The 26736-nt window shown below is 43.0% G+C and overlaps 2 protein-coding genes across 10 annotated transcripts in view; both read left to right on the plus strand.

Annotated features, from left to right (window-relative positions):
• The window catches only part of COQ3 (coenzyme Q3, methyltransferase), a 42690-nt gene extending 25599 nt beyond the window's left edge, over positions 1-17091 (plus strand). Inside the window, exons 8-9 of one of the 3 annotated variants that reach the window (XM_032651635.1) lie at positions 2133-2236; positions 2322-3377. In XM_032651635.1, the coding sequence (XP_032507526.1) occupies positions 2133-2200 (68 nt within the window). In that variant the 3' untranslated portion in view covers positions 2201-2236; positions 2322-3377. Of the gene's footprint in view, positions 1-2132; positions 2237-2321; positions 3378-6295; positions 6395-17009 lie in introns of those variants that run through there. The other 2 variants (XM_032651634.1, XM_032651636.1) reach the window with 2 other exon arrangements.
• Positions 6348-26736, plus strand: part of FAXC (failed axon connections homolog, metaxin like GST domain containing) — an 86150-nt gene continuing 65761 nt past the window's right edge. For 3 of the 7 annotated variants that reach the window (XR_004352576.1, XR_004352577.1, XM_032651629.1), the window contains exons 1-3: positions 11467-11752; positions 14029-14103; positions 17010-17145. Coding sequence is in view for 5 of the 7 variants with exons in the window: in XM_032651629.1 (XP_032507520.1) it covers positions 11487-11752; positions 14029-14103; positions 17010-17145 (477 nt within the window). In the remaining 2 variants the exon portion in view is untranslated. Of the gene's footprint in view, positions 6395-10886; positions 11156-11466; positions 11753-14028; positions 14104-17009; positions 17146-26736 lie in introns of those variants that run through there. The other 4 variants (XM_032651632.1, XM_032651631.1, XM_032651633.1 and 1 more) reach the window with 4 other exon arrangements.

Raw genomic sequence — 26736 nt, forward strand, 5'->3', positions numbered from 1 at the left:
AAACTTAAAAACTTTTGCACAGCAAAGAAAACCAACAACAAAACAAAAAGACAACCTACTGAATGGGAAAAAGTATTTGCGAATGATATGATTGATAAGGGGTTAATATCCAAAATATATAAACAGCTCATACAACTCAACATCAAAAAAACAACCAGATTAAAAGATGGACAGGGCTTCCCTGGTGGCACAGTGGTTGAGAGTCTGCCTGCCGATGCAGGGGAAACGGGTTCGTGACCCGGTCCAGGAAGATCCCACATGCCGCAGAGTGGCTGGGCCCGTGAGCCATGGCCGCTGAGGCTGCGTGTCTGGAGCCTGTGCTCTGCAACGGGAGAGGCCACAACAGTGAGAGGCCCGTGTACTGCAAAAAAAAAAAAAAGATAGATGACCTGAATAGACATTTTTCCAAAGAAGATATACAGATGGCCAATAGGCACATGAGAAGATGCTCAACATTGCTAATCACCAGGGAAATGCAAATCAAAACCACAATGAGGTATCAACTCTCATCTGTCAGAATGGCTATCATCAAAAAGTCTACAAATAACAAGTGTTGGCAAGGATGTGGACAAAAGAGAACCCTTGTACACTGTTGGTGGGCATTTGAATTGGTGCAGCCACTACAGAAAACAGTATGGAGATTCCTCAAAAAACTAAAAATAGAACTACCATATGACCCAGCAATTCCACTCCTATTTATCCAAACAAAACAAAAACAAAAACACTAATTCAAAAAGATATGTGCACCCCAACGTTCATAGCAGCACTGTTTACAATTGCCAAGATATGGAGGCAACCTAACTGTCCATCAACAGATGAATGGATAAAGAAGATGTTATTTATATATATGTATTGGGTTGGGCAAAAAGTTCGTTCAGGTTTTTCCACCCAAACAGTTTTTTTTTGCCACCCTAATACACACACACACACACACACACACACACAATGGGATACTACTCAGCCACAAAAAAGAATGAAATTTTGCCATTTGCAACAACATGGATATTGTTGGAGGGTCTTAGATGCTAAGTGAAATAAGACAGAAAGATAAGGTGAAGGGGCAAGATACAAGAGATACAAACTACTATGAATAAAATAAGCTACAAGGATATATTGTACAGGGACTTTCCTGGTGGCACAGTGGTTAAGAATCTGCCTGCCAATGCAGGGGAGGTGGGTTTGATTCCTGGTCCAGAAAGATCCCACAGGCCGTGGAACAGTTAAGCCCGTGCACCACAACTATTGAACCTGTGCTCTAGAGCCCGTGCACCGCAACTACAAAAGCCGGCAAACCTAGAGCCCGTGCTCTGCAACAAGAGAAGCCATTGAAATGGGAAGCGCGCGCACCGAAACGAAGAGTAGCCCTTCCTCGCCGCAACTAGAGAAAGCCCATGCACAGCAACGAAGACCCAGTGCAGCCAAAAATAAATTAAAAAGTTAAAAAAAAACCCGATTAATCTAAGGACTGTGTAATGAAATTGATTAAAAAGCAGCCCCCAAAGGGCATTTATTTTAGAAAGAACACTTTCAATTATTAAAAATATACATTGTTAAGTGATGGAAAATCAGTATGATTCAGTAATAGCCCCATTAGGTAGGGACTACCGTCCACTCCATTTCACAGAGATGTTAAATGTATTCAGCCTCTCACAAGTAGTAAGATGCAGACCCAGGCAGTCTGATTGCTGAGCTTGTGCACGTCACCACTTTGATACTTGTACCTAGTATCTGTACCATCATATGGTCATCGTGGTAGCATAACCACACACAACTGGATTATTATCACGTATGTGAATTGTCTGTATGCAAGGTAGCACCTTCAAAAGCATTTAAATCAAACAGCATCACAAAATCTAGAGTCTGGGCTAGTTGCCTCAGTTCTCTTAGAGCTTCTTTGCCTTTCTATGACGGAAACAATTACATGCTACTGATGGCAACTTAATAAAATGCTTTAAAGACCCCAAATAAAATTATAGCCTTACTTTCTATTATAGTTACAGGTTTTACTATTGTATTAATTATAAATTGAAGAGAAGTATTGAATTCAAGTACTACACAACAAAAATATCTCAGTCAAGCAAAAAAGTAAAAAAATTTGACATCATTTGAAATGTCTTTTTGATGTGTGCTAGGGACACTCAACGAGGGCTTCCGTGCTACAGTTGACCTGGAATACACAATATTGAGAGGCATCAAGTAAAGATTTAGAGAGACTGCTCGGTAACGAGGCATAGGAGTAAGTCATGCTTACTGGAAATATTTTTTAAACCTGGATTGGCAAGGTCCCTGCAATTCTGTAAAACATATTTGTGTAATTACAGGCTTACAGACATTGATCCAAAAATCTACGAATCATAAGAAAGTGTCAATGGAGAAATAAAGACAGAAACGAAACCAAATGAAAGTGTTAGAACAGTCAACACATAATTGCTTTTATTAACTTACAATGCGACTGTATCAGAAGGGAGATTCCTACTTGACTATTACTAATGAGATGCAAATGACATGCAAGTCTTCCCTGTATCAAAAAAAAAAAAAAAGCCAAAAATCCTGACACTGATGGTTTGCATGAAAATCAAGCAAAAGAATTTATTGTGAGATCAATAAACCTCTTGTATCCCAGCAAGAAAAGGATGCAGCACATATAAACGAGCCACTGTCTAGGAACTAAAAGCCACCAGTTGGAACCAAAGGAAGAAAATACGTTCTCAAGATGATGTGAACAGAGCTGAGAATGGGGGTGGAGAGTTACAAAGTAAATATGGACACGAGATGTTTCCACTCTGATAGATTTGAATCTTTGTTTCCCGTTGACAGATGGGACCCAACAGACATAAAGTCACTGACATCATGTAAGATCTGCACATGTCTTTCTGACTAAAACAGGCTCTGTATCTGGAGTCCTGATACAGGCTTCTGAGGTTCTAGGAACCCCCTGAAACAGGGAAGAAAATTTTGCGTGTGTGTGTATTTTTCTGCCGAGAATGTCCCATAGCTTTCATCAGAGTCTCAAAAGTTTCATGACCCCCCAAAAAGGTTAAAGGTGACTATAGTTAAAATACTGCAGTAGGGAAATATAGTCTTTACTTGACAGAATATGTCAGGAAAAGAAAAATACGGTCACTCTGTCTTCTGCTTATATTTTGTAAACGTGAACATGAAGGGTGTCAATAGCTGTGAAAGGTGAAAACTGGATCATGATTTAAATTGCCTCTTTTTGGTCATTCTTTTGATATTAAATTGAAGAGACATTCTGGGATTCTGTTTTTAGACTTAGTTTTGTCAGGATTGGATGGTAGAAGTCTAGATTAATTAACAATCAGATTTATGCAACGTTTAAAGAATTTCAACTCATTAAAAAAAAGGATTGATTTTATTATTTATGTATTTTTTGGTCGCACCCTTGGCAGTGAAAGCACAGAGTCCTAACCACTGGACCGCCAGGGAATTCCCAAAAGATTGATTTTAAATAGAGATAAATAGTTGGATTAGCCACCTAGGTAGCAGGCTAGGTGGGTGGATGGATGAGAAATACGCAACCCAATGTTATCAAAGAGCCTAAGGGAACTGCCTTGTGCGGTGGGATGTCCCAGCAGCTCTCCTCATCTTCATCTGTCCCCATCCTCACACGCACCACCAGGTAGCACCCAGACTCACCGCATAGTAACGAGGGCTTTGCGCTCTCAGGCCTCTGCTTGTTTACCTGAGCACCCACAGACCTGGCAGTTTTGCTCTCATTTTTCCCTGAGAACCAATCAATGGATGCTGAACCTTAACGCTTCCAGAGGCAAATCTCTCCGTGCTCTTGAGATGACATCTTCCTCTGAGATCAATTAGTTCAGGCCCAGGTGACTGGCACTCTACAGACCTGCTGGGGCCAAATGTTTTTGACACTCTTGTAGCCTGATAAGGATCCCTGCAATCCCTAGTCGTTGCCCAAGATTCAGACACCCACACTGATTTTTTTCTATAATCTCTCCCTAAGACTGTTTCTTGAATTTGTCTTCCCTGACTCAACCTCCCACTTCTCCCTTCTACACTTTTCTGCTGTGACCTCTATAAGCACCAGTTCATGATTTATCAACTACCCTACTTCTCAAGTCTGCATTGAAGTTTCCTTTACTTTCTACCTTAACTGAAACCTGGCTTTCCTCTGAGGATATGATTTCACCTGCAGCCATTCTGAGAGGAAGTTTCATATTGTCTGTGAACCTCAGAGTTGCGAGATGGGATCTGAGTCCTTTTCACTCACAGCCATTACTCTTTTTTCTTTTTTTCTGGTTTTTACAAATTCTTTTACAGAGGTGGACTCATACTACATATGAGGTTTTATAAATGTACTGTTTCAAATTTATTTATTTATTTTAGGCCCCGCCATGTGGCATGTGGCACCTGGTTCCCTGACCAGGGATTAAACCCGCACACCCTGCATTGGGAGTGCAGAGTCTTAACCGCTGGACCACCAGGAAAGTCCCACTGCCATTACTCTTTTTTTTTTTTTTTAATATTTATTCATTTATTTGGCTGTGCCAGGTCTTAGTTGCGGCATGTGGGATCTTTAGTTGCAGCATGCGAACTCTTAGTTGTGCATGTGGGGTGTAGTTCCTTGACCAGGGATCAAACATGGGCCCCCTGCACTGGGAGCGAGGAGTCTTAGCCACTGGACCACTGCCATTACTGCCATTACTCTTGAATAAAAGCTCTCATGTCTCCAAGCCTCAAGTCTAGCTCTCCTAACCTCTACTCCCCGTTTATTGCCAAACTCCACTTCTGGCCACAACCCTCAATCACAGTGTCTTTGTTCTTACCTAAGTCCTCCCAGCTTCCTGAGTAACTCCAACGTCTATGTGGATGGTTTGTGCATTACCTCATCAGCAACAGAACCTTGTCTCTAGAGGCTTCTACCATACCTTTATGGTCAACACCTGAGGTTACCTAAGAACATCTGAAGCCATAGATTGGAACATCCCACTCAGAGGAGAAGGCCTCTTTGAAACTATGATAGAAAACCAAGAAGTCGTAGAAGAAAAAATTGAAAAACAGCAAGCTGGGGAAAATGTTTGCAAACTAATTTACAGAAAAAGAATTCTCTTTCTCAATTAGGGCCTCATATAAATCAACGAAAAATACTAATAACCCAGTGAAGAAAATGAACAGTTCATAGAAAAGTCAATACAAATGCATCTTTCAAAAAAGTGTACTCAACCTCACACGTAATAAGAAACACAAATTTAAAACTACGAGACTGCTTTCTCGTTGACAATTAGGAAGGATCAAAATATTTAAGAATATGTGTGGTTAGGCTATGTATGAGAAAAGAGACACTTTCAAAACTATGGAGAGTGTGTATTGCTCTTTATGGAGAACAATATGGCAACATCTATCACAATTACAATGCATGGCTCTTTTGACCCAGAAATTCCATATATATATATATATATATATATATATATATATATATATATATATATGTATCTGTGGTAGTCTATGAAGAAAGAAAGGAAGAAAGAAAAAGAAAGAAAGAGAAAGAAAAGCTTGGAAGTTCTACGTTTAAGATAAAAAAGAAAGTAAGGTGCAGGACAGGCAGTTAAATGATACAATTTGTGTAAAAATAAATAGAAAATGCTTTTATAATGCATAGAATATCTCTGGGAATAAACACAGAAGCTGATGGTTGTATTTGTCTCTGGGGAGGGGTCTGGGGAACAGTTAGGAGGAGACTGTATCCTTTAGCGTCCCAGCAGGAAACTGAAGGCACATGCAAACTGGATATTTTGAGGACCATTTAATAAAAGGACTATTTACAAAAATGCAGAACCCCAGCACTAGCAACAGCAGGAAGCCATTGCCAGCCCTCTGGCTGAAGGAGAAATGTGTGGACTTAGTTCCTGAAACCCACAGAGGGAGCCACGTGAAGAGAGACACAGCATGGGGCAACTCTGCAGGAAAAGATACTAAGGATTTGTCATCCCTTCCTTACTCCCCTCCAGTCCTCTGATCTCCGTCACAGGCAAGCTCCATGACGGCAGCTTGGGTACCCACAACCGCTGCTGTCCTTCACAAAGGTCAGCATCTGGGGCAAGGAGCAGGGTGCATCTGGAGGCAACATTGGTGTGTGTGTGGGGATGTCTGGGTAGAAATTGACTTTTCATTGCATTCTTCTCTGTAGCTTTTGAATTTTGTACTGTGTTTATGTATTAGTATCAAAAATAATGCATGTGATCCCTTTTTAAAAAGAATGGAGAAATACTTATTCCCCTCTCTGACGATCAACCTTTGCTTCCTCCTTTCACAGCCAAATTCATTGTGGGTGTTTTCTGCACTTACTATCCCACCTTCATTTTTCAAGCCTGGCTTCTGACCCCCTGACACTTGAAAGTGCTCGCCTGCCAAGGTCAGTAATGTCTACACTGCTGGGCTAAATTTATTTTACTTGACTTGTTAGGAGCATATGATGCAATTGATCCCATCTCACACTTTCTTGAGATGCCCTCTTCCCTTGGCTTCTGCGGCCCTACATCTGTCCGGCTTCCCTCCTGGCTTCTCTTTCCTTCTCAGTTTCCTGGTTGGTCCTATCTTCCTCTGGCCATCCTTTAACTGTGGTGTTCTCAGGGCTCTGTCCTTGGCCCCTGTCTCTTCTCACTTAGCATTCACCCTCACATTCTCATGTCTACCCTTTAATGACCCCCACCTGTCTCATTCCCAGGCCCGAAGCTCTTTTCTAAACCCACACATTCTGTTGCCATTGGGCATCTCCATTTAGGCATTCAATAGGCTGTTAGGGGTTGAACTGTGTCCCCCTAAAATCCATATGTTGAAGTCCTAATGGTCCAGTACCTAAAAATGTGACTGTATTTGGAGGTAGTGCCTTCAAAGGGATAATTAAGGTAAAATGAGGTCATTAGGGTGGTTGTAATCCAATATGACTGATGCCCTTAGATAAAGAGATTAGGACACAAACGTACAGAGCAAAGACCATGTAAAGACACAGGGAGAAGATGGCCATTAACAAGCTAAGGAGAGAGGCCTTAGAAGAAATCAACCCTGACAACAGCTTGATCTCAGACATCTAGCCTCCAGAACTGTGAGGAAATAAATTTCTGTTATTTAAGCCACCCAGTCTGTGGTACTTTGTTAGAGCAGCCCTAGCACACTAATGCACTGCCCAAGCTGAAAATCTTCCAAACACTTTCATGACCCACCTTCCTAATTGCCCCTCACTTATCTGAGCCTGGTTATTATTTGAATATCTTTTCTTAGCATCAAGTCAATCTTCAGGAAATGTTTTCTGAGTGTTGCATACTGATTAATAAAATGCCCAAGTCCAGTGGATCAGAAAGTAGATAGGCAAAGTCACCTTATGGTGACAACAAGCTTCCAGCTATAACGTTGGATATCTGGGTAGGGGAGTATTAGATCTCTTCTCCACAAGTCAAGCCAAGAAAGCAGAAGCTTTACAGTAAAATTCAGGGTAACATTATCAAGTAAACTTTATTTTTTGAATAATACAGAGATATTTTAATAAAATAACATTAAATTGCATTATATAAAACCAGCAATAATGCTAACATCACATCCACCTTTTAAAAAAATATTTATTTATTTATTTGGTTGCTCTGGGTCTTAGTTATGGGAGGCAGGCTCCTTAGTTGCGGCAGGCGGGCTCCTTAGTTGTGGCTCCAGGGCTCCTTAGTTGTGGCATGTATGTGGGATCTAGTTCCCTGACCAGGGATCGAACCTGGGCCCTCTGCATGGGGAGCGTGGAGTCTTATCCACTGCGCCACCAGTGAACCCCACATCCACTTATTACTACAAGAGCAGGATCTTAAATCTCTTAAGCTATATTTTGAAGCATGAAGTATAACATTCTTGTGAAAATGTTGTCCAGGATAAAAGAAACTTATAAAATATTTTATTCACTTGTTTATGCTCTTTGTGTTGGTTCCTGAAAAAAGGTGCCATGATGTCACTACTCTCCCAGGATACTCCGTCTTCTCCCTCTTCTCCATCTAAGGCCCTACCCCACCTCTCCTGCCCCATGGCTTCTGCCCTCAGCTCCTAGAACTTGAGCATCAGATCAACTTCTCATAAGGCATATGCATTATTCTCTGTTCTAATTGCTTTTCTTGAGTCTTGATTCATTTTCTTTCCATTTCCGATTCTACTGCTGCCCCAACCCTTTTATCTGTGTGTCTAGTGTCCAGACTCAGCAAGAATGGTGACTTAATTGGGTTGGTTAGGAACCATCCAACATGGGGTTCTGTCTCTTTGGGGCAGAGTTTTTGTTTTTCATTTTTTTGTGTGTGCTTCATTTTTTTTCTTTTTAAAACATCTTTATTGAAGTATAATTGCTTTACAATGGTGTGTTAGTTTCTGCTTTATAACAAAGTGAATCAGCTATATGTATACATATATCCCCATATCTCCTCCCTCCTGCATCTCCCTCCCACCCTCCCTATCCCACCCCTCTGTGTGGACACAAAGCACCGAGCTGAACTCCCTGTGCTATGCGGCTGCTTCCCGCTAATGAGCTGTTTTACACTGGGTAGTGTATATATGTACATGTCACTCTGGGGCAGAGTTTTTTTTTTTTTTAATGGTACGCAGGCCTCTCACTGTTGTGGCCTCTCCCGTTGCGGAGCACAGGCTCCGGACGCGCAGGCTCAGCGGCCATGGCTCACGGGCCCAGCCGCTCAGCAGCATGTGGCATCTTCCCGGACCGGGGCACGAACCTGTGTCCCCTGCATCGGCAGGCGGACTCTCAACCACTGCGCCACCAAGGAAGCCCTGGGGCAGAGTTTTTGATGCCCCTCATAAGCTAGTGTTCTAGACCACTGATAATCAAAGTGTGGTCTGGCTTCACCTGGAAGCTTGTTAGAAATGCAGAATCTCAGACCTCACCCCAGAACTCCTGAGTCAGAATTTGCATGTGAACAAGATCCCCAGTGATTTGTATACACAGTAATGTTTGAGAAACACTGATCTAATTGTCCCTTTTGATCATTGTGGCAGATTCTCAGATGATACGTATACAAAGTTTGGGAAGCACTGATTTATTTGTCCCTTGTTATATCATTATGGCCAGGCTGCAGAGTGACATGACACAGGCATAGCAATATCTGCGTAAAGGAACGGCCTAAATCTACCTTTCTCAAAAGGTGATAGCATAACAGGCAGGCGTTTGAGGCTTTGTAGTCATTGGATTTAGACGTGGTTCAGAAGACTGAGCCACAGACCGATGGCCTAAAGAAGAAATACCATAGACAGCACTCCAGCACTGGTACCTGGGATGAGAGCCATTGTAGGTGGTAGAAAGCCCAAAGGGCTGCTGGTGTGGGACACATGGGGTTTGAATCCTGGCTCCATCATTACCTAGCTCTGGGACTTGAGCTTGTTAACTTACCTCTCTGAGCCTCAGTTTTCTCATTTGTAAAATAGGGATGCCAATAGTTATTTAACACAGATTGTTTTGGCGAGTTACTGAAAAATGTATCATCACTAGACAGACAGGTGTTCAATAAATATTAGCCCCCCTTTTTTTTCTCTTGTAATACCTCAATAGTTAGTAAAACAAGGTTCTTGAAAAAATAAAAATAACAAGATGCCTCTAGCTTGGAGCTAATGTCATGGTTATGACGCCAAGGCTTTCAGAATTGGCGGTGGTGGTGGGAGGGGTGGAGTAAAGACGCTCACTCTGGCTCCCCAGGTCTTCATACCATCTCAGTAGGTCCTCATGGCTGGACCTAGACACTCAGGCCAATAATTAGGTACAAACGGATATTCTTTAAATACTGGCTCAACATTTAAAGGGAGCATAGGCGGATGCCATGGGGGAAGAACAATGGAGAATCCCTGGTGCCAGTGCTTCTTGCCCCCTCTCTGCACAGAGCCTTTAGTTCGGATCCCAAACCTGTCCACTCTGCTTCCTATGCGGCCTCCTGCTCTCTCTCCCCGGAAGACAGTCTGGTGACCACCTCTGTCTCTGAAGCAGGCCCTTGGGTTCCACTCCTTGCAACCTGCCCGTGGAAGGTTCACTTCCAACCGCATGCTCTGCTTCTTGCTGAGAGGTCCCATAAACGTCTGCAGGGGTGTTTGAGACCCCTCATGTGCTGGTGCTTGGGCGCCAGCCTGGCTGCCCTTACCTGGTGGGGGCTGGCACCGCGCCCCACATTATTAGCTGTATGACCGCCTTCACTGCCTGTTCTAAGGGGCTAGGGCGGCAGGGGAAGTAGAAGGGCGTGTAACCCTTCACTCCAATGTCGGCTCTCTCACGCAAACGCGTGGAGGCTTCCTATATCCATCCTCTCACCTTAAGAGTGATAACCGCCGACCCCCCCGCCCGCCACTTGAATTTTTTTTCAATTCCTTCAAACGATTTTAAACTATCCATGCTCTTGCTAAAATTTGTGTGTACATCATGCACTTGTATGAAGCACGGCCCTATTCTTTGTACGTAGGAACTATTAAAAATGATGTTAAAGGGAATAAAATTGATCACACAAACACACACATCCACGTTTGACAGATTTTCTGCACCGAAAAGGAAAGGAAAAACAACAGCAACACCCCACATTCCCTGAGTTCCCTGGTAATGATTTCCAAGGGGAAAGACTAGGACTTGGGCTGCGTCTGTCGGAGGGGAAATCGCTCTAGAGTACATTTTTGTTGTTATTTATCAAACCAGACATCCCTCCGTGGGCACACTGCCGAGACTTAGGTAACTGTGTAATGTGATAAGTGTTTTTATGAGTTATGCAAAGACACAGCGCTTTCCTGACGGCCGGAGCAACGTAATTCGCGACCTTGTCCGGGCCCCGGTTCCCGGCTCGCGCTGGGCGGTGTCTCTGCCCGAGCTCTGCGCGGCCGCAGGTGAGTCCTGCGCGCGCCCCGCTCTCGCGCCTGCGGGAGGGGCTGGAGCGGAGGCGGAGGACGGGCCGGGGGTGGCGGTGGGGGACGGAGATCCGGGCCCGACTGCAGCTTCCTCCGGGGGGAGCCGCATTTCCAGCCACGTCCGCAGCCCTGCCCTCGCGCGCCGAGCCGTTCCCGGCCGTGCCGCCTGGAGGCGCGGAGCCCGCCCGGCTCGCCCAGCCCTGCAGCTCCGGCCGGGGCGGAGGCCGCCGGACCGCGGAGATGCGGGGCGGGGGCAGGGCGCGGGGTAGGTGACTTTATCCCGCCTCTGTTTCCCTGCCCCAGGGAGCAATGACATCACGCGGCCTTCTCCCGGCGCCGACACAAAGAGCGGCGCGGAGAGGCCGCTGCGGGGGGAGCCGGCGGCCGCCGCTGCCGCCCCGGGCCCCGGGGCCCCGCCGGCCAGGCCCGCCGCCCGCGGCCCGCGCCCTCCTTCTTCCTCCGCCGCCGCCTCGGTCGCTGCCGCCCGCGCCGCCCGCACCGCCAGTGCGCCGCTGAGCCCGCGCCCGGCCGCGCCGGCCCCTTCCCATGCGGGCGGCGCGGGCCCTGGGAGGGGCGCCCGCAGCCAGCCGCGCAGCATGCACTGGGGGGTTGGCTTTGCCTCGTCCAGGCCGTGCGTGGTGGATCTGAGCTGGAACCAGAGCGTCTCCTTCTTCGGCTGGTGGGCCGGGTCCGAGGAGCCCTTCTCCTTTTATGGGGACATCATCGCTTTCCCTTTGCAGGATTACGGTGGGATCATGGCAGGGCTGGGCTCCGATCCCTGGTGGAAGAAAACCCTTTACTTGACCGGGGGAGCTTTGCTGGCCGCAGCTGCGTATCTGCTCCACGAACTCCTGGTCATTAGGTGAGCCGGAGAGAGGGCCCCGCGCAGGGGCGCAGAGAGGGACACCTGGCCAGGGCAGGGTTGGCGCGAGAGGGGAGCCGTGCCAGCCCCTCGGTCACAACGCCCAAACGCCCGAGTCCTGTCCTTCCCTTTCGCCAGAGGCAGTCCGTGGTCACCTGGCCGTGAGGGGCAGTTTGGAGTTGACAGGAGAATTAAACTGGTACTGGGAGGGAAAAACACTTGTCTCCCTATCATTCGGTGCTAAACGCAAGAATTCTCTGGGCTGTTATGGAGCATAATAGTCTGATCTTAACTGCAGTGTGTTTGCAACAATAGAATTAGGTCCTGCAGAAATACTAAGTTACATTTTTATGCAATGCCCTATTTGTTTATAGATGGTAATGCTGGGATATTAACCACTAACCTTATCTTTTACTTAAAGGTTAGTTCTCCACTGTCCGTCCCCAAGTGTCAACATCATCAAAAGGCTGAAATTGCAAAAGCTTCAGAGACCTCCGGGTCCCTGTTAGGGATGCACAGCGGAGTGTGCAATTTTGATGCAGCCTTAACCCGGTTATGTGCTAATCTGGTATCTAAAGCTAAGCACCAGCTTCAGGTTTAAATACCATTGTTGTGCGAACAGGAGGAGATCCAGAGGACTGAACTAGCACGTGGGCCTGCATGGGAGTTGCCCCAGGCCCTAAACAGTTGCCTCTGCTGCCTGCTGCAGAATGTTTACAGGATTGACTTGGAAATACCAGAAAATGGAGGCCCCTGCTGTTGGTACATCCAGCCGGACACGAGATCTTTGTTTGAGTAGAATAGTGCCATAGGCTGCCGGGACCAGTGGTTTGGCTAATTGATATTCCAGTTTACGGTTAAAATTTTCATGTGTTTGAGCCCTCTGTCACTGGGGGGAGGACCAGCAAAGAGCAGTTTTCAATAGCTCAGAATGTCCCTCTTGGCCAGTATTTTCTAAAGAGTGAGAAAATGTGTCTTCATGTCTTCTTCCCATGGGGGAGGTTTATAAACAAAGACAGTGAGAGGTGACCTCTAACAGGCCTGCAGGGATTCCAAGAGGACACTGTAGCAGCCTAACAGGTATTTTGAATATTTTTAGTCTCCGAGAGAGTGGAAATCATTTAGGTCTGGGGAAATGTATTGTCTTTCATAATTGGGAAGTTTCATTTTAAGCTTATCATTGAATTCTCTCACTTAGCACAGTGTCTTGAATCTAGTTGAACCAAATTAGAAAAATTAAGTGAATTATTTCTCTAGATTATTTTATGTATTTTCCAGTTTTAGAACTCTATTTCAAGCTAGGTTTCAAGCCATATGGAAAACGAAAACATTTGTGCAGTGCTTGAAATGGTAACCCAGTTGTTCTGAAATTCATATGCCAGTCCAAAGCCTTTGGAGGATTCCGAACCATGTGGCTTCTCACCAGTCTTCCACTTTGAGGAGGGAGTGAGGCACAGCTTTACAGGACTGAGTCTCAAACTTGCTTAAATGACCTTGCAGAAATGGGGAGGTGGGTGGGGGAGCTCAGAGTTGACCTTGGGAGCAGGCCACGCCCTGGTAGGTGTGGTCTCTGCGCCCAGAAGAGCCCCTTGCCCACTTGGACACTTATCTGAAAAAGTGTTTTTAATCCTTGGTTTATTCACTTTTGTTTCTTGACAGATGTTTACACTGAGTTGGGAAACCCTGTTGTAATGCAAATAATAACCAAATGGCTGCCTGTTTTTGAGCCCTTAATAGGTGGCTCTGCTTAGAAGTGCTTTACCTATGTGATTGCATTTAACCTTCGCAACTGCCAACTGCCTTTGAATGCTTGATCTCCATTTCTTAGATGAGGAATTTCAGGCTGAGAGAGGTTAAGGAATTCACCCAAGATCCCGTAGTAATAGTAGGATCCAGATTCAAATCTGAGAATGTGTGTCTGCGGAGCCCGCACTTCTACTACTTTCTCCTAACAAGTACCAATTCTGGAATAAGTTTTGATGGCGGAGAGGAAGCGAACTGGGGCATTGCTCAGGGAAGACAAGTCTGTGGCACAGACCTGAGTTTTTGACAACCGCTAGGGGCACAGAGGGAATAGGGGAAGAAGACCAAGGAAAATGTGGCACTGGGATTTGCAGGCTACACGATAGAGACCTTCACTTGATGGGACATCTAAGTTTCAATTGTCTGTGTAGTTTAGGCAAAACACAAAACAATCTGAAATATGTGGGATGGAAAATCCATCTTGAAATGGCTACGCTGTCTGAGTTCACTGGCAATCATATTCTTCACCACAGTACTTGGATTTCCTGCTGCGTAGACTTAACCTTAATCTATGGGTACATCTCCAGAGTGGAAAGTAAAGTTGCCAGGTAAGAATTATTTCGGAAGTTTAATTAATGAGTATAATAACCAAAGTAGGTATTTTGGATTTTACTCATATATTTCCCATCACAGTATTTTTAAAGAAATAGAGTCCCAGCCCTTTACTTTATCCTCCCCTAGTGGAGAGAGCCTTGCAAGCTCTCTTTAATTCAGTACAGCATTTGGAAATCTGTTGTTTGTAAATTGAATGACCCAGGAATGACTTGATACCCATAGCTTGTTTGTACTTTAGGCACATGGGCTCAGCCTGCCCTAGAAAACTTAGGGAATCAGAGCAGCCCATGGGTCACGTGATCTCTATAAACTAACAGCCCATCGACCGTACACAGAGGCATGGTCATCTGTGATGTCCTTCACCATGGGCGTAGGGGTTAGTCTTGCTGCTTGACAGGTGTTCTCTTAGACAGTCCTCACTATAAGGGCACTTTATAAAATGTAGCTGTCCAGATTACCTGCTCCTCTGGTCTTAAATTACAGAGAGAGCTTCCTGACCTGGAGGGAGGGCTCTAGAGCCAGATTGGGTTCAAATTCACTCTGCCTTTAACCAACCATGTAACCTTGGACCTGAGAGTAAGCTTGGTTACTCAGTTTTCTCATCTGTGAAATGGATATAATAATAGCAGCCTTCCTCACAGAGGTGACTGCATGAGTTAACACATGTGAAATGCTTAGCCAGAGTTCGACGTTATAGTAAGCATTCAATAAAAGATGGCCATCATTAATTATTACAGACTTTCATCAGAAAGTTCCAGGTTTGCGTGGTCTGAGTCAAACCAGCTACTTTAATAAAATTAACTGAGGTATTGCCCACTTTTGTTGTAGTCGAAGTGCTTAAGAGCTTGGGAACTAGCGTTATTAACAACTTGATCTTAAATTGGTATTCCTTGGGCAAGTTATTTAACCTCTCTGAGCTTCAGTTTCCTTGTCTACTGTAAAATATAAGTATGATATAATATTCTAAATTTAAACTATAGCAATATCTGCTCTGTAGTGGTACTATCAGAATGAAATAATTTAATATGTATGAGGTACACAAAGTCATTGGCATATGCTGGTCACATCCATTCTTATTATGACATGGCCCAAGTTAACCATCAGAATTAGATTGTTCTGGCCAGTGGAGCAGGGGATTTTACATTTATCTCCTCTCTTTCAGTTCTTAAATTTTTTGCCTGGCTAATTTACATGAAATTACCACTCTGAGTTGAATTACTTGACTGGACAAAGTCAGTTAATTGTCAAAGCTACAGTTTGCACTTTTTAGAAACATAGTCCAAGTGGCATCTTAATTTTAGTATCTGACCTCCCAAACATTTCATCTAAGTGAAAACCTTTGTTTTATAACAAGTATTGCCAGAAGGTGGCAAATATTTTTATTCTTTTGACTGGTATTTTCAAAATTAGTCATTCTTAACTCTGTAAGTGGAAAGGGCGCTCTGGTGGTAAACTTCTCCAAAAGAGTGTGCTTTACTGAATGGAGTTTCTGCAGGAAGTGGGCATCGTTGTGATGATGATATGAAGAGCTTGCCCTTGCTTGCTTGGGTAGAAGGAAGTGTGAGATTACACTAGGAACAGTGTGAAGGAACCAGAGGCTTAGGGAAGGCCAAGGAGGAAGAGTGAGGTTTATCTGACTGGGAAATGGTTGGGTAGAGTGAAAGATGGGAGTTGCAAAAGGTTCCGGAATGTGGTGTATGAGTGCCACTGTGTGGAATGAGATTTTGTAGTTTAAGGAGATAAGACCATGTCTCTTTGAATGAGAATAAAGTCCACCACTTAATGCGTGAAAGCTCACCAAATGTTTACAGAAATTATCTTATTTAGTTCTCGTGATAATTGAGGCAGAATTGGTACTGTCCTCACTTTCCAAATGAGAGAGGAGGAGAGGTCTTGGGTGACGTGGCCAATAGGAAGTAGGGCTTGCACTTGACCCCAGGTATCCATAAGTGTAATCCAGTGTTTGATTTCCTACGTGGTGGCTATTGAAGAACTCTACCAGGGAAGTCCTCACCACCCAGAAAAGTAGCCAAAGGAAAAGATAGATGTGTGGCTGAGACAGAAGAAAGGGAAAAGGCAGGGGTACTGGGATATATGCTGTGTGGTGAAAGTGGGGAACCTGTGAAGGTAGAGAGGAGGAGAGAGCACCAGAAGCCAGGTTCCTCGGCACCACAGGTGAAAGGTCAGGTGAGGGCATGGAGAGTTTGAAAGAGGGACCAGAATATACAGAGCCTCAGATTCCCTGCAGACTTGAGTCGTGGCAGAGCAAATCTGCACTGTTATTCCGAGGTCCTGTGGACGAATAGACTGTTTCATGGTACAGCCTCGTGGTCAAGAACATAGGCTCTGACTACATGCTTTAGTCCAAGTTCTGCCATTTACTAGTAATGGGACTTTGGGCAAGTTTATTCTCTGTGCCTCGGTTTCCTTATCTGCAAAACATGGATAACGGTAGTACCTACCTCAAAAGGTTATTGTGAAGATTAAATTAGATAATACCCATGAAGCCCTCAGAACAATGCCTGATGCACAGTAAGCACAGAATATCTCTTTTTAGCCATCCAACTTGTCCCTGGCAGGTAGACATAGCCAGCTGGAGAAGAGGTGGACCTATACCAGAAAGTACACATCCTGCCCATAGGCCACAGGTACCAGAAAGAGGTTGACATGTTATTCTCCTGAGCCCTTGCAGTTATGGTAATAGCAGAGTTTGTGAGGTTCTCTTGTGTTTTGACCAAGCCTTCCCCCTCTAAGTGCTTGTTGGTGAGGTAAGCCCCTGTGACAAACAGACCTGCTTGTCCATTGAGGAGCTACAGCCCAGCAGGGGCCTCTAAGGAACTAAGGGAACTGCATGTGTAACACGTGGATTGTTCTTTTTTTTCTGTTTTGGTTTTGACAGGAAACAGCAAGAGATTGACTCCAAAGATGCTATTATTTTGCATCAGTTTGCAAGACCTAACAATGGTGTCCCCAGTTTATCTCCTTTCTGTTTGAAAATGGAAACTTATTTAAGGATGGCTGACTTACCCTATCAGGTACTTTTGTGCAAATATGTTTTATCCTCGTGGCAGCAATATTGGCTAGGGGGGGAAGTACTTAATCTCACAGGGTGGGAAGGGCTCGCTCTTGGTGCCAGAGGGGTGGGTATGAAAGCAGTGGTGCCCAGTCCTTAGTAGATACTTAGGAGATTTGATCCCAGTCTGTTGATTTTTACATCCAATTTAATGAGTGATCACAAGGGTCTGGGCTTTCGTAGTGTTCAAGGCCATGTTATTTTTTCCTGACATAGAGTATTCTTTGGTTAATAGTTTGGCCTACTGGGAACCTATAAATAAAGGTGAGCCTGACGTGGTTCTTTCCTTTAGGTTTCTATTTGTTGGAAGCATTATATTTATCTCTAATGAATCCTGGGGACAAACGTCCAGCAGGCCACCAAAGAGATATTTGTAGATTTTGTGAGAGTTTTTCCTACTGCTTCGTTGTTCTGTTTGGGTGACTTTCAGGGAAGCACTTGCTCATTTCAGCCTTAGAGAGGGAACAGAGGAATGAATGCGTTTAAAATATAAATTTTTCTCTGAGTAATGCTTGAGCTGTGTCTCACAAATTTGACAGGTTGTGTTTTCATTGTCATTCAATTATATTTTTTAAAAATATTCCCTTATGTTTTTCTTTTTCACCTAAGTTCTAGTCATAGACATTAAAAAAAACTTTGATTTTTGTTATTGTTTTTGAATTTTATGGTCAAAGCAGGTAGTCTTTGTGATATTAATTCCTTGGAATTCACTGACATTTTAGCCTAGTATATGGCTACTTGTTTATAAATGTTGAAAATAGAATCATATTCCCTGGGAGTAGAGCTCTCGCTTTATCTACTTGTTTGACCGTGTTTAGTGTATTGTTTAGACCTGTTATATGTCTGTTTTTTTAAATTTAGTTTTTTAAATTAAAAAAATTATTTTATTTATTTATTTTTGGCTGCATTGGGTCTTCGTTGCTGCACGCGGGCTTCCTCTAGTTGTGGTGAGCGGGGGCTACTCTTCGTTGCAGTGTGTGGGCTTCTTATTGCGGTGGCTTCTCTTGTTGTTGAGCACGGGCTCTAGGCGTGCAGGCTTGGTAGTTGTGGCACACAGGCTTAGTTGCTCCACAGCATGTGGGACCTTCCTGAACCAGGGCTTGAACCCGTGTCCCCTGCATTGGCAGGCGGATTCTTAACCACTGTGCCACCAGGGAAGCTCCTCTCTTTATTTTTTGTCTGCCGCTTCTAGCAGTTTCTGTAAGGATTGGGTTGAAATATTCAAGTGTATTTGTTGATTTCTCTCTTTTCCTGTCATTCTGTCAGTTCTTGCTTTAGGTAAGAGTATGTATCTATTCGAGGTTATATTGTTAGGTCCACATACTATGAAAGATCACATCTTTTACTGCTTTATTTCTTTTTCTGGTATATAATACCCATCTCTGTCCCTTATGATTTTTTTAACCTTGAATTCTATATTATCAGATATTCAGATCGATCCTCTAGCTTTCTTTTGGTTCATATTTGTTTGGGATATCTTTCTTCATCCTCTTTCTCTATTATTATTACTTTTTTTTTGTATTTGTCTCTTGTAGGCAATGTGTTAGTTATAACCAATCGGAGAGTCCTTAATTGGTGAGTTTAATCCATTTCACTTGCAATGATTATTTTATTAGGACATATTTCTAACATGTTATTTAATATTTTTCTCCTTACTATACTTTGTTTTTTATTTTATCTCATTTCCTGCTTTCTAATAGGTAAAAATGTTTTTCTTGTTATTTAAAAACAAATTCTATTTTTGTTGTTATGGCGGTTGCTCTTAAGATCCAAATTTGTGTTTATTTATCCCCACTCACTTCGTATATGGGTCAAAATCTGTGCTTTCCCTCTAATACTACAAGTCTGTTAGTAGGTTTGCGTGAACCTTGGGTCTCTTTCTTCTCAGGGCTTATCCCAGGTGTGTTGCTTTTATCTGATATTTTAATTCTGGAATTTTGGAAATCCTTTCTCTTTTTATGGTCCTTTTTTTAGGCCAGAAAACTTACTAAGTTATTTGACTAGCTTTATTTCCCATGTATCTTATCCTACAGGATTTATTTATCTTTTTTATATGAGTACTTCCTTGATGAATATTTTGAATGAGCCTTTATGGGGCAAACTTGCGGTGGCTTTGCATGCCCAAGAACATCTTTATTATGCCGCACATTTGATACTTCTATGTTCAGAGTTCATTTCCTTCAGTGCTTTGAAAATATTACTCTATTGTCTTTTTGGTTTGCTGTTGCTATTGAAAAGTCTGATGTTAATCTGGATCTTTTTCTTTCGCTCTGGAAGCTTTTAGAATTCACATTGAATCTCAACATTCTTTTCTTTTTTTTTTAATCTCAGCATTCTTAAATGTCATCATAACTGGCTTGGTGTGGGTCTTCATGTATCTTATTTGGTCCTTTATAAACTCTTTTCACCTGAAGTCTTTAATCTCTTTTTGATTCTAAGAAATTATCAATGTTCTTCACATTTCCTTTTTTTAAAAAAATTATTTTTTATTTATTTAATTAATTTATTTTTGGCTGCATGGGGTCTTTGTCGCTGCTCACGGGCTATCTCTAGTTGCAGTGAGCAGGGGCTTCTCATTGCGGTGGCTTCTCTTGTTGTGGAGCATGGGCTCTAGGTGCGCGGGCTTTAGAAGTTGTGGCATGAGGGCTCAGTCGTTGTGGCTCGCGGGCTCTAGAGCGCAGGCTCAGTAGTTGTGGCGCATGGGCTTAGTTGCTCTGCGGCATGTGGGATCTTCCTGGACCAGGGCTTGAACCCGTGTCCCCTGCATTGGCAGGTGGACTCTTAACCACTGTGCCACCAGGGAAGCCCTCCTTTTCTTTTTTGTTTGTTTGTTTCTCCTTCTTCTTTTCTATTCCTGATTATCTGGATCCTGGAATCTCTGCTATTATTTTCTGTGTTTCTGAACCTATCTCTTTATTCTTTTCTTCTTCCTTCTTGGAGAATTCGTCTTTCTGAGCTTCCATTGCATCCCTCTGTTCTCTTCTTGTATCCATCCTATTATTTATCTCATCCATTGTGTTTAACTTCTACATTTTTCTTCTTAATATTTTCCCTTGGTTTGTATTACAATCTCTTCCTTTATCCCTTGGAGGATATTTCTTATGCTAATTAAATTTTTCGGTCTGTCCCAATCATTCTGCCTCATGTTGTATATATTATCTGTTGCCCTTCTCTTACAGTAACTGTACCCCTCAGATGTCTAGTTATTTTGGTTTGAGGTCTCCTTTTACCAGGGACGTCAGCTTCCCTGCCCAGGAATTTGCACTGGGCCAAGGCTAAAGCTTAGGACACAGGTTGTGTACCTCTGAAGGAGTTTAAGAAAAGTAAGGAGGTGAGCTCCAGGCATCCCCACACCACTGTGGTTCCTCCAGTTTGCTGCCACTCCTCCAAATGGCTCCCACTGGTCAGGGGTTCACCTTAAAGCTCTTACAAAGAAGCAGCATAGGGAGGGGTGGTCTTCTTAGCAGGAGGCAGAGAAGCTGGGAGGTTGGAGGGGGAAGGTTCCTCACCCAGCCAGGGTTTTGGCGCCCTGCTAATGATATTACCCCCCAAGTCCTGCCTCCCCATGGCCTGTGCTTTCTGAGCTGGTTTCTGTACAGAAGAGGGCATGGGTGTGGCAGTGGTGCTCCTAAGGCAGTGCTGGGACGGTTGAATGACATGCTTAGCTTGGTAAGTTGTCCTCTGGGAATATGACACTGAATCTGGACTTCAGTTAGGGGATCTGACAGGCATGAGGTGTTTGGAGAACAGAAAAAGGGTCTTTATGACGGGGAACTGGAATGCAAGGGGTCAGTCTGGACAGAGAAGCAGGGAGATTATTCAGGACTTTCTAAGCCAGCAATGGAGGAGAAAATAGCAAAAGACCAGACAAGGCTTGAATCATCTACATACATTGGATCGGATTTGAGAGATCCTTGTTCAGCTCGGCGTTGGCTGTCAGCACTTGAAGATGTGTGTCACTGAGGGACTCACGTTGAGGGAAGAGACTGCTCCCTGTGGCTGCCTGTGTCTGGGCCGTTGTCACTCCCCACCAGATCGCTGCATTTAGCCAGGACAGCTTTGGGGCAATTAGGGCCCCAAACCTGAGTTTCGTGCTCTGCAGCCTCTGGTGGCTTTCTGGATCTCCTGTGCCCCCCACCCTTGATGAAGTCCTCTTGCAGTTGGCAGCGGCTGCAGCAGCTGCCAGGCTGTGGTGCCCTTTCCTTTCTTGCCTTCAAGCCATCAAGCACTGATTGCCCCAGCCTTGTCTCTGCCAGCAGCCTAACACCTTTGGTCATGTTTCAGACCATACTGTTACGCAGTAACAGCGCATATACTGCTTTTAGTTAGTATAACTGGAACAACTGGATGCATGCCTTGCTATGCAGCCTGGAGAGGCTTTCGAGAAGGGGACTGCTTACCCGCTTCCAAAATTAGTATTTCTTGTTAAGTATATTTTTTAGGAAAGGAGTGATATAGGAGTGTTTTTTCTTCTGTGAGATCTCTATGGAAAATAGATGAAGGGAGTGTTCAGCGGGGTAGGTAACAGGAAAATGGTTCTATGGCTTAGAAAGGGATGCCCTGAGCCCCCGGGGAGGGGAGCGGGGTGGGGGGTGGTGGCGTTGGGGTGGGGGGAAGGACGGTGCCTTGAGACCCGTGTGCCATCAGCGAGGGTTTGTGTGCATGTAGGTGGTTCCTGGGAAATGCTGGTGGGGCTCATCGCTTGGAGGATCAGTAGAGAGGTATTCTGTCATAGACCCAGGGAGCTCTACCCTCTTCCCCTTCTGTGCCCTGTACCTTTTAAAAGAAGATTAAAATGTCATCTTCCTAAGAGCACGACTTTAAGTACCGTTTTTTTTTTTTTTTTTTTTTGCTGTATGCGGGCCTCTCACTGTTGTGGCCTCTCCTGTTGTGGAGCACAGCCTCCGGACGCGCAGGCTCAGCGGCCATGGCTCACGGGCCCAGCCACTCCGCAGCATGTGGGATCTTCCCGGACCAGGGCACGAACCCGTGTCCCCTGCATTGGCAGGCGGACTCTCAACCACTGCACCACCAGGGAAGCCCAAGAGCACGACTTTATATTTAAAGCTTTTTTATTTTTTAACAGAAATGAGACGGGGATAAGAATTTGATGACCATTAGTAGGAACTCACAAGGGTTTTCTTAAAAAGCTTGATGCGTTGGTTACAGTTATTATCTTTTTAAAATCAGAATATAAATATTGGTGGGTCAATTTTTAAAACTTTTCATTTTGTTATAATTATAGGTTCATAGGAAGTTGCAAAAAGTGTACAAGGAGTCCTGCAGATATGGCTAATTTTTTTCAAACTAAAAACGGATTTACCATTTCTTTGTTTTTTCCAGATTACATATAGATGACATAAGGTCCTTATAAGAATTTCAAACACTGCAGAAAAATGTAAGGGGAAAATGAAAATCGCCTGACATCCTGCTAGCAGGAGATTATCATCACTAACTCTTCCGACCATCTTTCCATACTTGTCTTTAGACATACATACATAAAGACATCGTTTGCCATAACTGGTTGTAAAAGAAGCATGTATTTGACACAGTCATTCTTTTTAAATACGAAAGAGAGAAAAGAAGGAAAATGGCTCCTTTGGAACTCTCTGCTTTGGCTCTTAGCCCTAACTTCTTTTTTTAAAAATTTATTTATTTTTTTAATTTTTAAATTTTATTTAATTAATTTTTTTATACAGCAGGTTCTTATTAGTCATCCATTTTATACACATCAGTGTATACATGTCAACCCCAATCACCCAATTCAGCACACCGCCATCCCCACCCCCCCACGGTTCTCCCTTCTTGGTGTCCATACGTTTGTTCTCCACATCTGTGTCTCAATTTCTGCCCTGCAAACCTGTTCATCTGTACCATTTTTCTAGTTTCCACATATATGCGTTAATATACGATATTTGTTTTTTTCTTTCTGACTTACTTTACTCTGTATGACAGTCTCTAGATCCATCCACGTCTCAACAAATGACCCAGTAACGTTCCTTTTTAAGGATGAGTAATATTCCATTGTATATATGTACCACATCTTCTTTATCCATTCGTTGATGGGCATTTAGATTGCTTCCATGACCTGGCTATTGTAACTAGTGCTGCAGTGAACATTGGGGTGCATGTGTCCTTTTGAATTATGGTTTTCTCAGGGTATATGCCCAGTAGTGGGATTGCTGGGTCATATGGCAGTTCTATTTTTGTTTTTTAAGGAACTTCCATACTGTTCTCCATAGTGGCTGTGTCAATTTACATTCCCACCAACAGTGCAAGAGGGTTCCCTTTTCTCCACACCCTCTCCAGCATTTGTTGTTTGTAGATTTTCTGATGATACCCATTCTAATTGGTGTGAGGTAATACCTCATAGTAGTTTTGATTTGCATTTCTCTAATAATTAGTGATGTTGAGCAGCTTTTCATGTGCTTCTTGGCCATCCGTATGTCTTCTTTGGAGAAATGTCTATTTAGGTCTTCTGCCCATGTTTGGATTGGGTTGTTTGTTCTTTTAATATTGAGCTGCATGAGCTGTTTATATATTTTGGAGATTAATCCTTTGTCTGTTGATTGGTTTGCAAATATGTTCTCCCATTCTGAGGGTTGTCTTTTCATCTTGTTTATGGTGTCCTTTGCTGTGCAAAAGCTTTGAAGTTTCATTAGGTCCCATTTGTTTATTTTTATTTCCATTACTCTAGGAGGTGGATCAAAAAAGATCTTGCTGCGGTTTATGTCAAAGAGTGTTCTTCCTATGTTTTCCTTTAAGAGTTTTATAGTGTCCCATCTTACATTTAGGTCTCTAATCCATTTTGAGTTTGTTTTTCTGTATGGTGTTAGGGAGTGTTCTAATTTCATTCTTTTACATGTAGCTGTCCAGTTTTCCCAGCACCACTTATTGAAGAGACTGTCTTTTCTCCATTGTGTATCCTTGCCTCCTTTGTCACAGATTAGTTGACCATAGGTGCGTGGATTTATCTCTGGGCTTTCTAACTTGTTCCACTGATCTATGTTTTTGTTTTTATGCCAGTACTATATTGTCTTGATTACTGTAGCTTTATAGTATAGTCTGAAGTCAGGGCATCTGATTCCTCCAGCTCTGTTTTCTTCCCTCAAGACTGCTTTGGCTGTTCGGGGTCTTTTATGTCTCCATACAAATTTTAAGATTTTTTGTTCTAGTTCTGTAAAAAATGCCATTGGTAATTTGATAGGGATTGCATTGAATCTGTAGATTGCTTTGGGTAGTATAGTCATTTTCACAATATTGATTTTTCCAATCCAAGAACATGGTATAGCTCTCCATCTGTTGGTATCATCTTTAATTTCTTTCATCAGTGTCTTATAGTTTTCTGCATACAGGTCTTTTGTCTCTCGATGTAGGTTTATTCCAAGGTATTTTATTCTTTTTGTTGCAATGGTAAATGGGAATGTTTCCTTAATTTCTCTTTTAGATTCTTCATCATTAGTGTAAAGGAATGCAAGAGATTTCTGTGCATGAATTTTTTCTTTTTTTTTTTTTTTGCGGTACGCGGGCCTCTCACTGTTGTGGCCTCTCCCGTTGCGGAGCACAGGCTCCGGACGCGCAGGCTCAGCAGTCATGGCTCACGGGCGCAGTCGCTCCGCGGCATGTGGGATCTTCCCAGACCGGGGCACGAACCCGTGTCCCCTGCATCGGCAGGCGGACTCTCAACAACTGCGCCACCAGGGAAGCCCCTGTGCATTAAGTTTGTATCCTGAAACTTTACCAGAATCATTGATTAGCTCTAGTAGTTTTCTGGTGGCATCTTTAGGAGTCTCTATGTATAGTACCATGTCAAATGCAAACAGTGACAGTTTTACTTCTTCTTTTCCAATTTGTATTCCTTTTATTTCTTTTTCTTCTCTGATTGCCGTGGCTAGGACTTCCAAAACTATGTTGAATAATAGTGGCAAGAGTGGACATCCTTGTCTTCTTCCTGAGCTTAGAGGAAATGCTTTCAGTTTTTCACCATTGAGAATGATGTTTGCTGTGGGTTTGTCATATATGGCGTTTAATATGTTGAGGTAGGTTGCCTCTATGCCCACTTTCTGGAGAGTTTTTATCATAAATGGGTGTTGAATTTTGTCAAAAACCTTTTCTGCATCTATTGAGATGATCATATGGTTTTTATTCTTCAATTTGTTAATATGGTGTATCACATTGATTGATTTGCATATATTAGAGAATCCTTGCATCCCTGGGATAAATCCCACTTGATCATGGTGTATGATCCTTTTAATGTGTTGTTGGATTCTGTTTGCTAGTATTTTGCTGAGGATTTTTGCATCTATATTCATCAGTGATATTGGTCTGTAATTTTCTTTTTTTGTAGTATCTTTGTCTGGTTTTGGTATCAGGGTGATGGTGGCCTCATAGAATGAGTTTGGAAGTCTTCCTTGCTCTGTAAGTTTTTGGAAGAGTTTGAGAAGGATGGGTGTTAGCTCTTCTTTAAATGTTTGATAGAATTCACATGTGAAGCCATCTGGTCCTGGACTTTTTTTTGTTGGAAGATTTTTAATCACCGTTTCAATTTCATTCCTTGTGATTGGTCTGTTCATATTTTATGTTTCTTCCTGGTTCACTCTTGGAAAGTTATGCCTTTCTAAGAATTTGTCCATTTCTTCCAGGTTGTCCATTTATTGGCATAGAGTTGCCTGTAGTAGTCTCTTAGGATGCTTTGTATTTCTGTGGTGTCTGTTGTAACTTCTCCTTTTTCATTTCTAATTTTATTAATTTGAGTCCTCTCCCTCTTTTTCTTGATGAGTCCAGCTAATGGTTTATGAATTTTGTTTATCTTCTCAAAGAACCAGCTTTTAGTTTTATTGATCTTTGCTATTGTTTTCTTTGTTTCTATTTCATTTATTTCTGCTCTGATCTTTATGATTTCTTTCCTTCTGCTAACTTTGGGTTTTGTTTGTTCTTCTTTCTCTAGTTCCCTTAGGTGTAAGGTTAGATTCTTTATTTGAGATTTTTCTTGTTTCTTGAGGTAGGCTTGTATAGCTATAAACTTCCCTCTTAGAACTGCTTTTGCTGCATCCCATGGGTTTTGGATCATGGTGTTTTCATTGTCATTTGTCTCTAGGTATATTTTGATTTCTGCTTTGATTTCCTCAGTGATCTCTTGGTTATTTAGTAACGTATTGTTTAACCTCCATGTGTTTGTGTTTTTTATGTTTTTTTCCCTGTAATTCATTTCTAATTTCATAGTGTTGTGGTCAGAAAAGATGCTTGATATGATTTCAATTTTCTTAAATTTACTGAGGCTTGATTTGTGACCCAGTATGTGATCTATCCTGGAGAATGTTCCGTGCACACTTGAGAAGAAAGTGTAATCTGCTGTTTTTGGATGGAATGTCCCATAAATATCAATTAAATCTATCTGGTCTATTGTGTCATTTAAAGCTTCTGTTTCCTTATTTATTTTCATTTTGGATGATCTGTCCATTGGTGTAAGTGAGGTGTTAATGTCCCCCACTATTATTGTGTTACTGTCGATTTCCTGTTTTATAGCTGTTAGCAGTTGCTTTATGTTTTGAGG

Source organism: Phocoena sinus, chromosome 12 (genome assembly GCF_008692025.1).
Source record: "Phocoena sinus isolate mPhoSin1 chromosome 12, mPhoSin1.pri, whole genome shotgun sequence".
Taxonomy (NCBI): Eukaryota; Metazoa; Chordata; class Mammalia; order Artiodactyla; family Phocoenidae; genus Phocoena; species Phocoena sinus.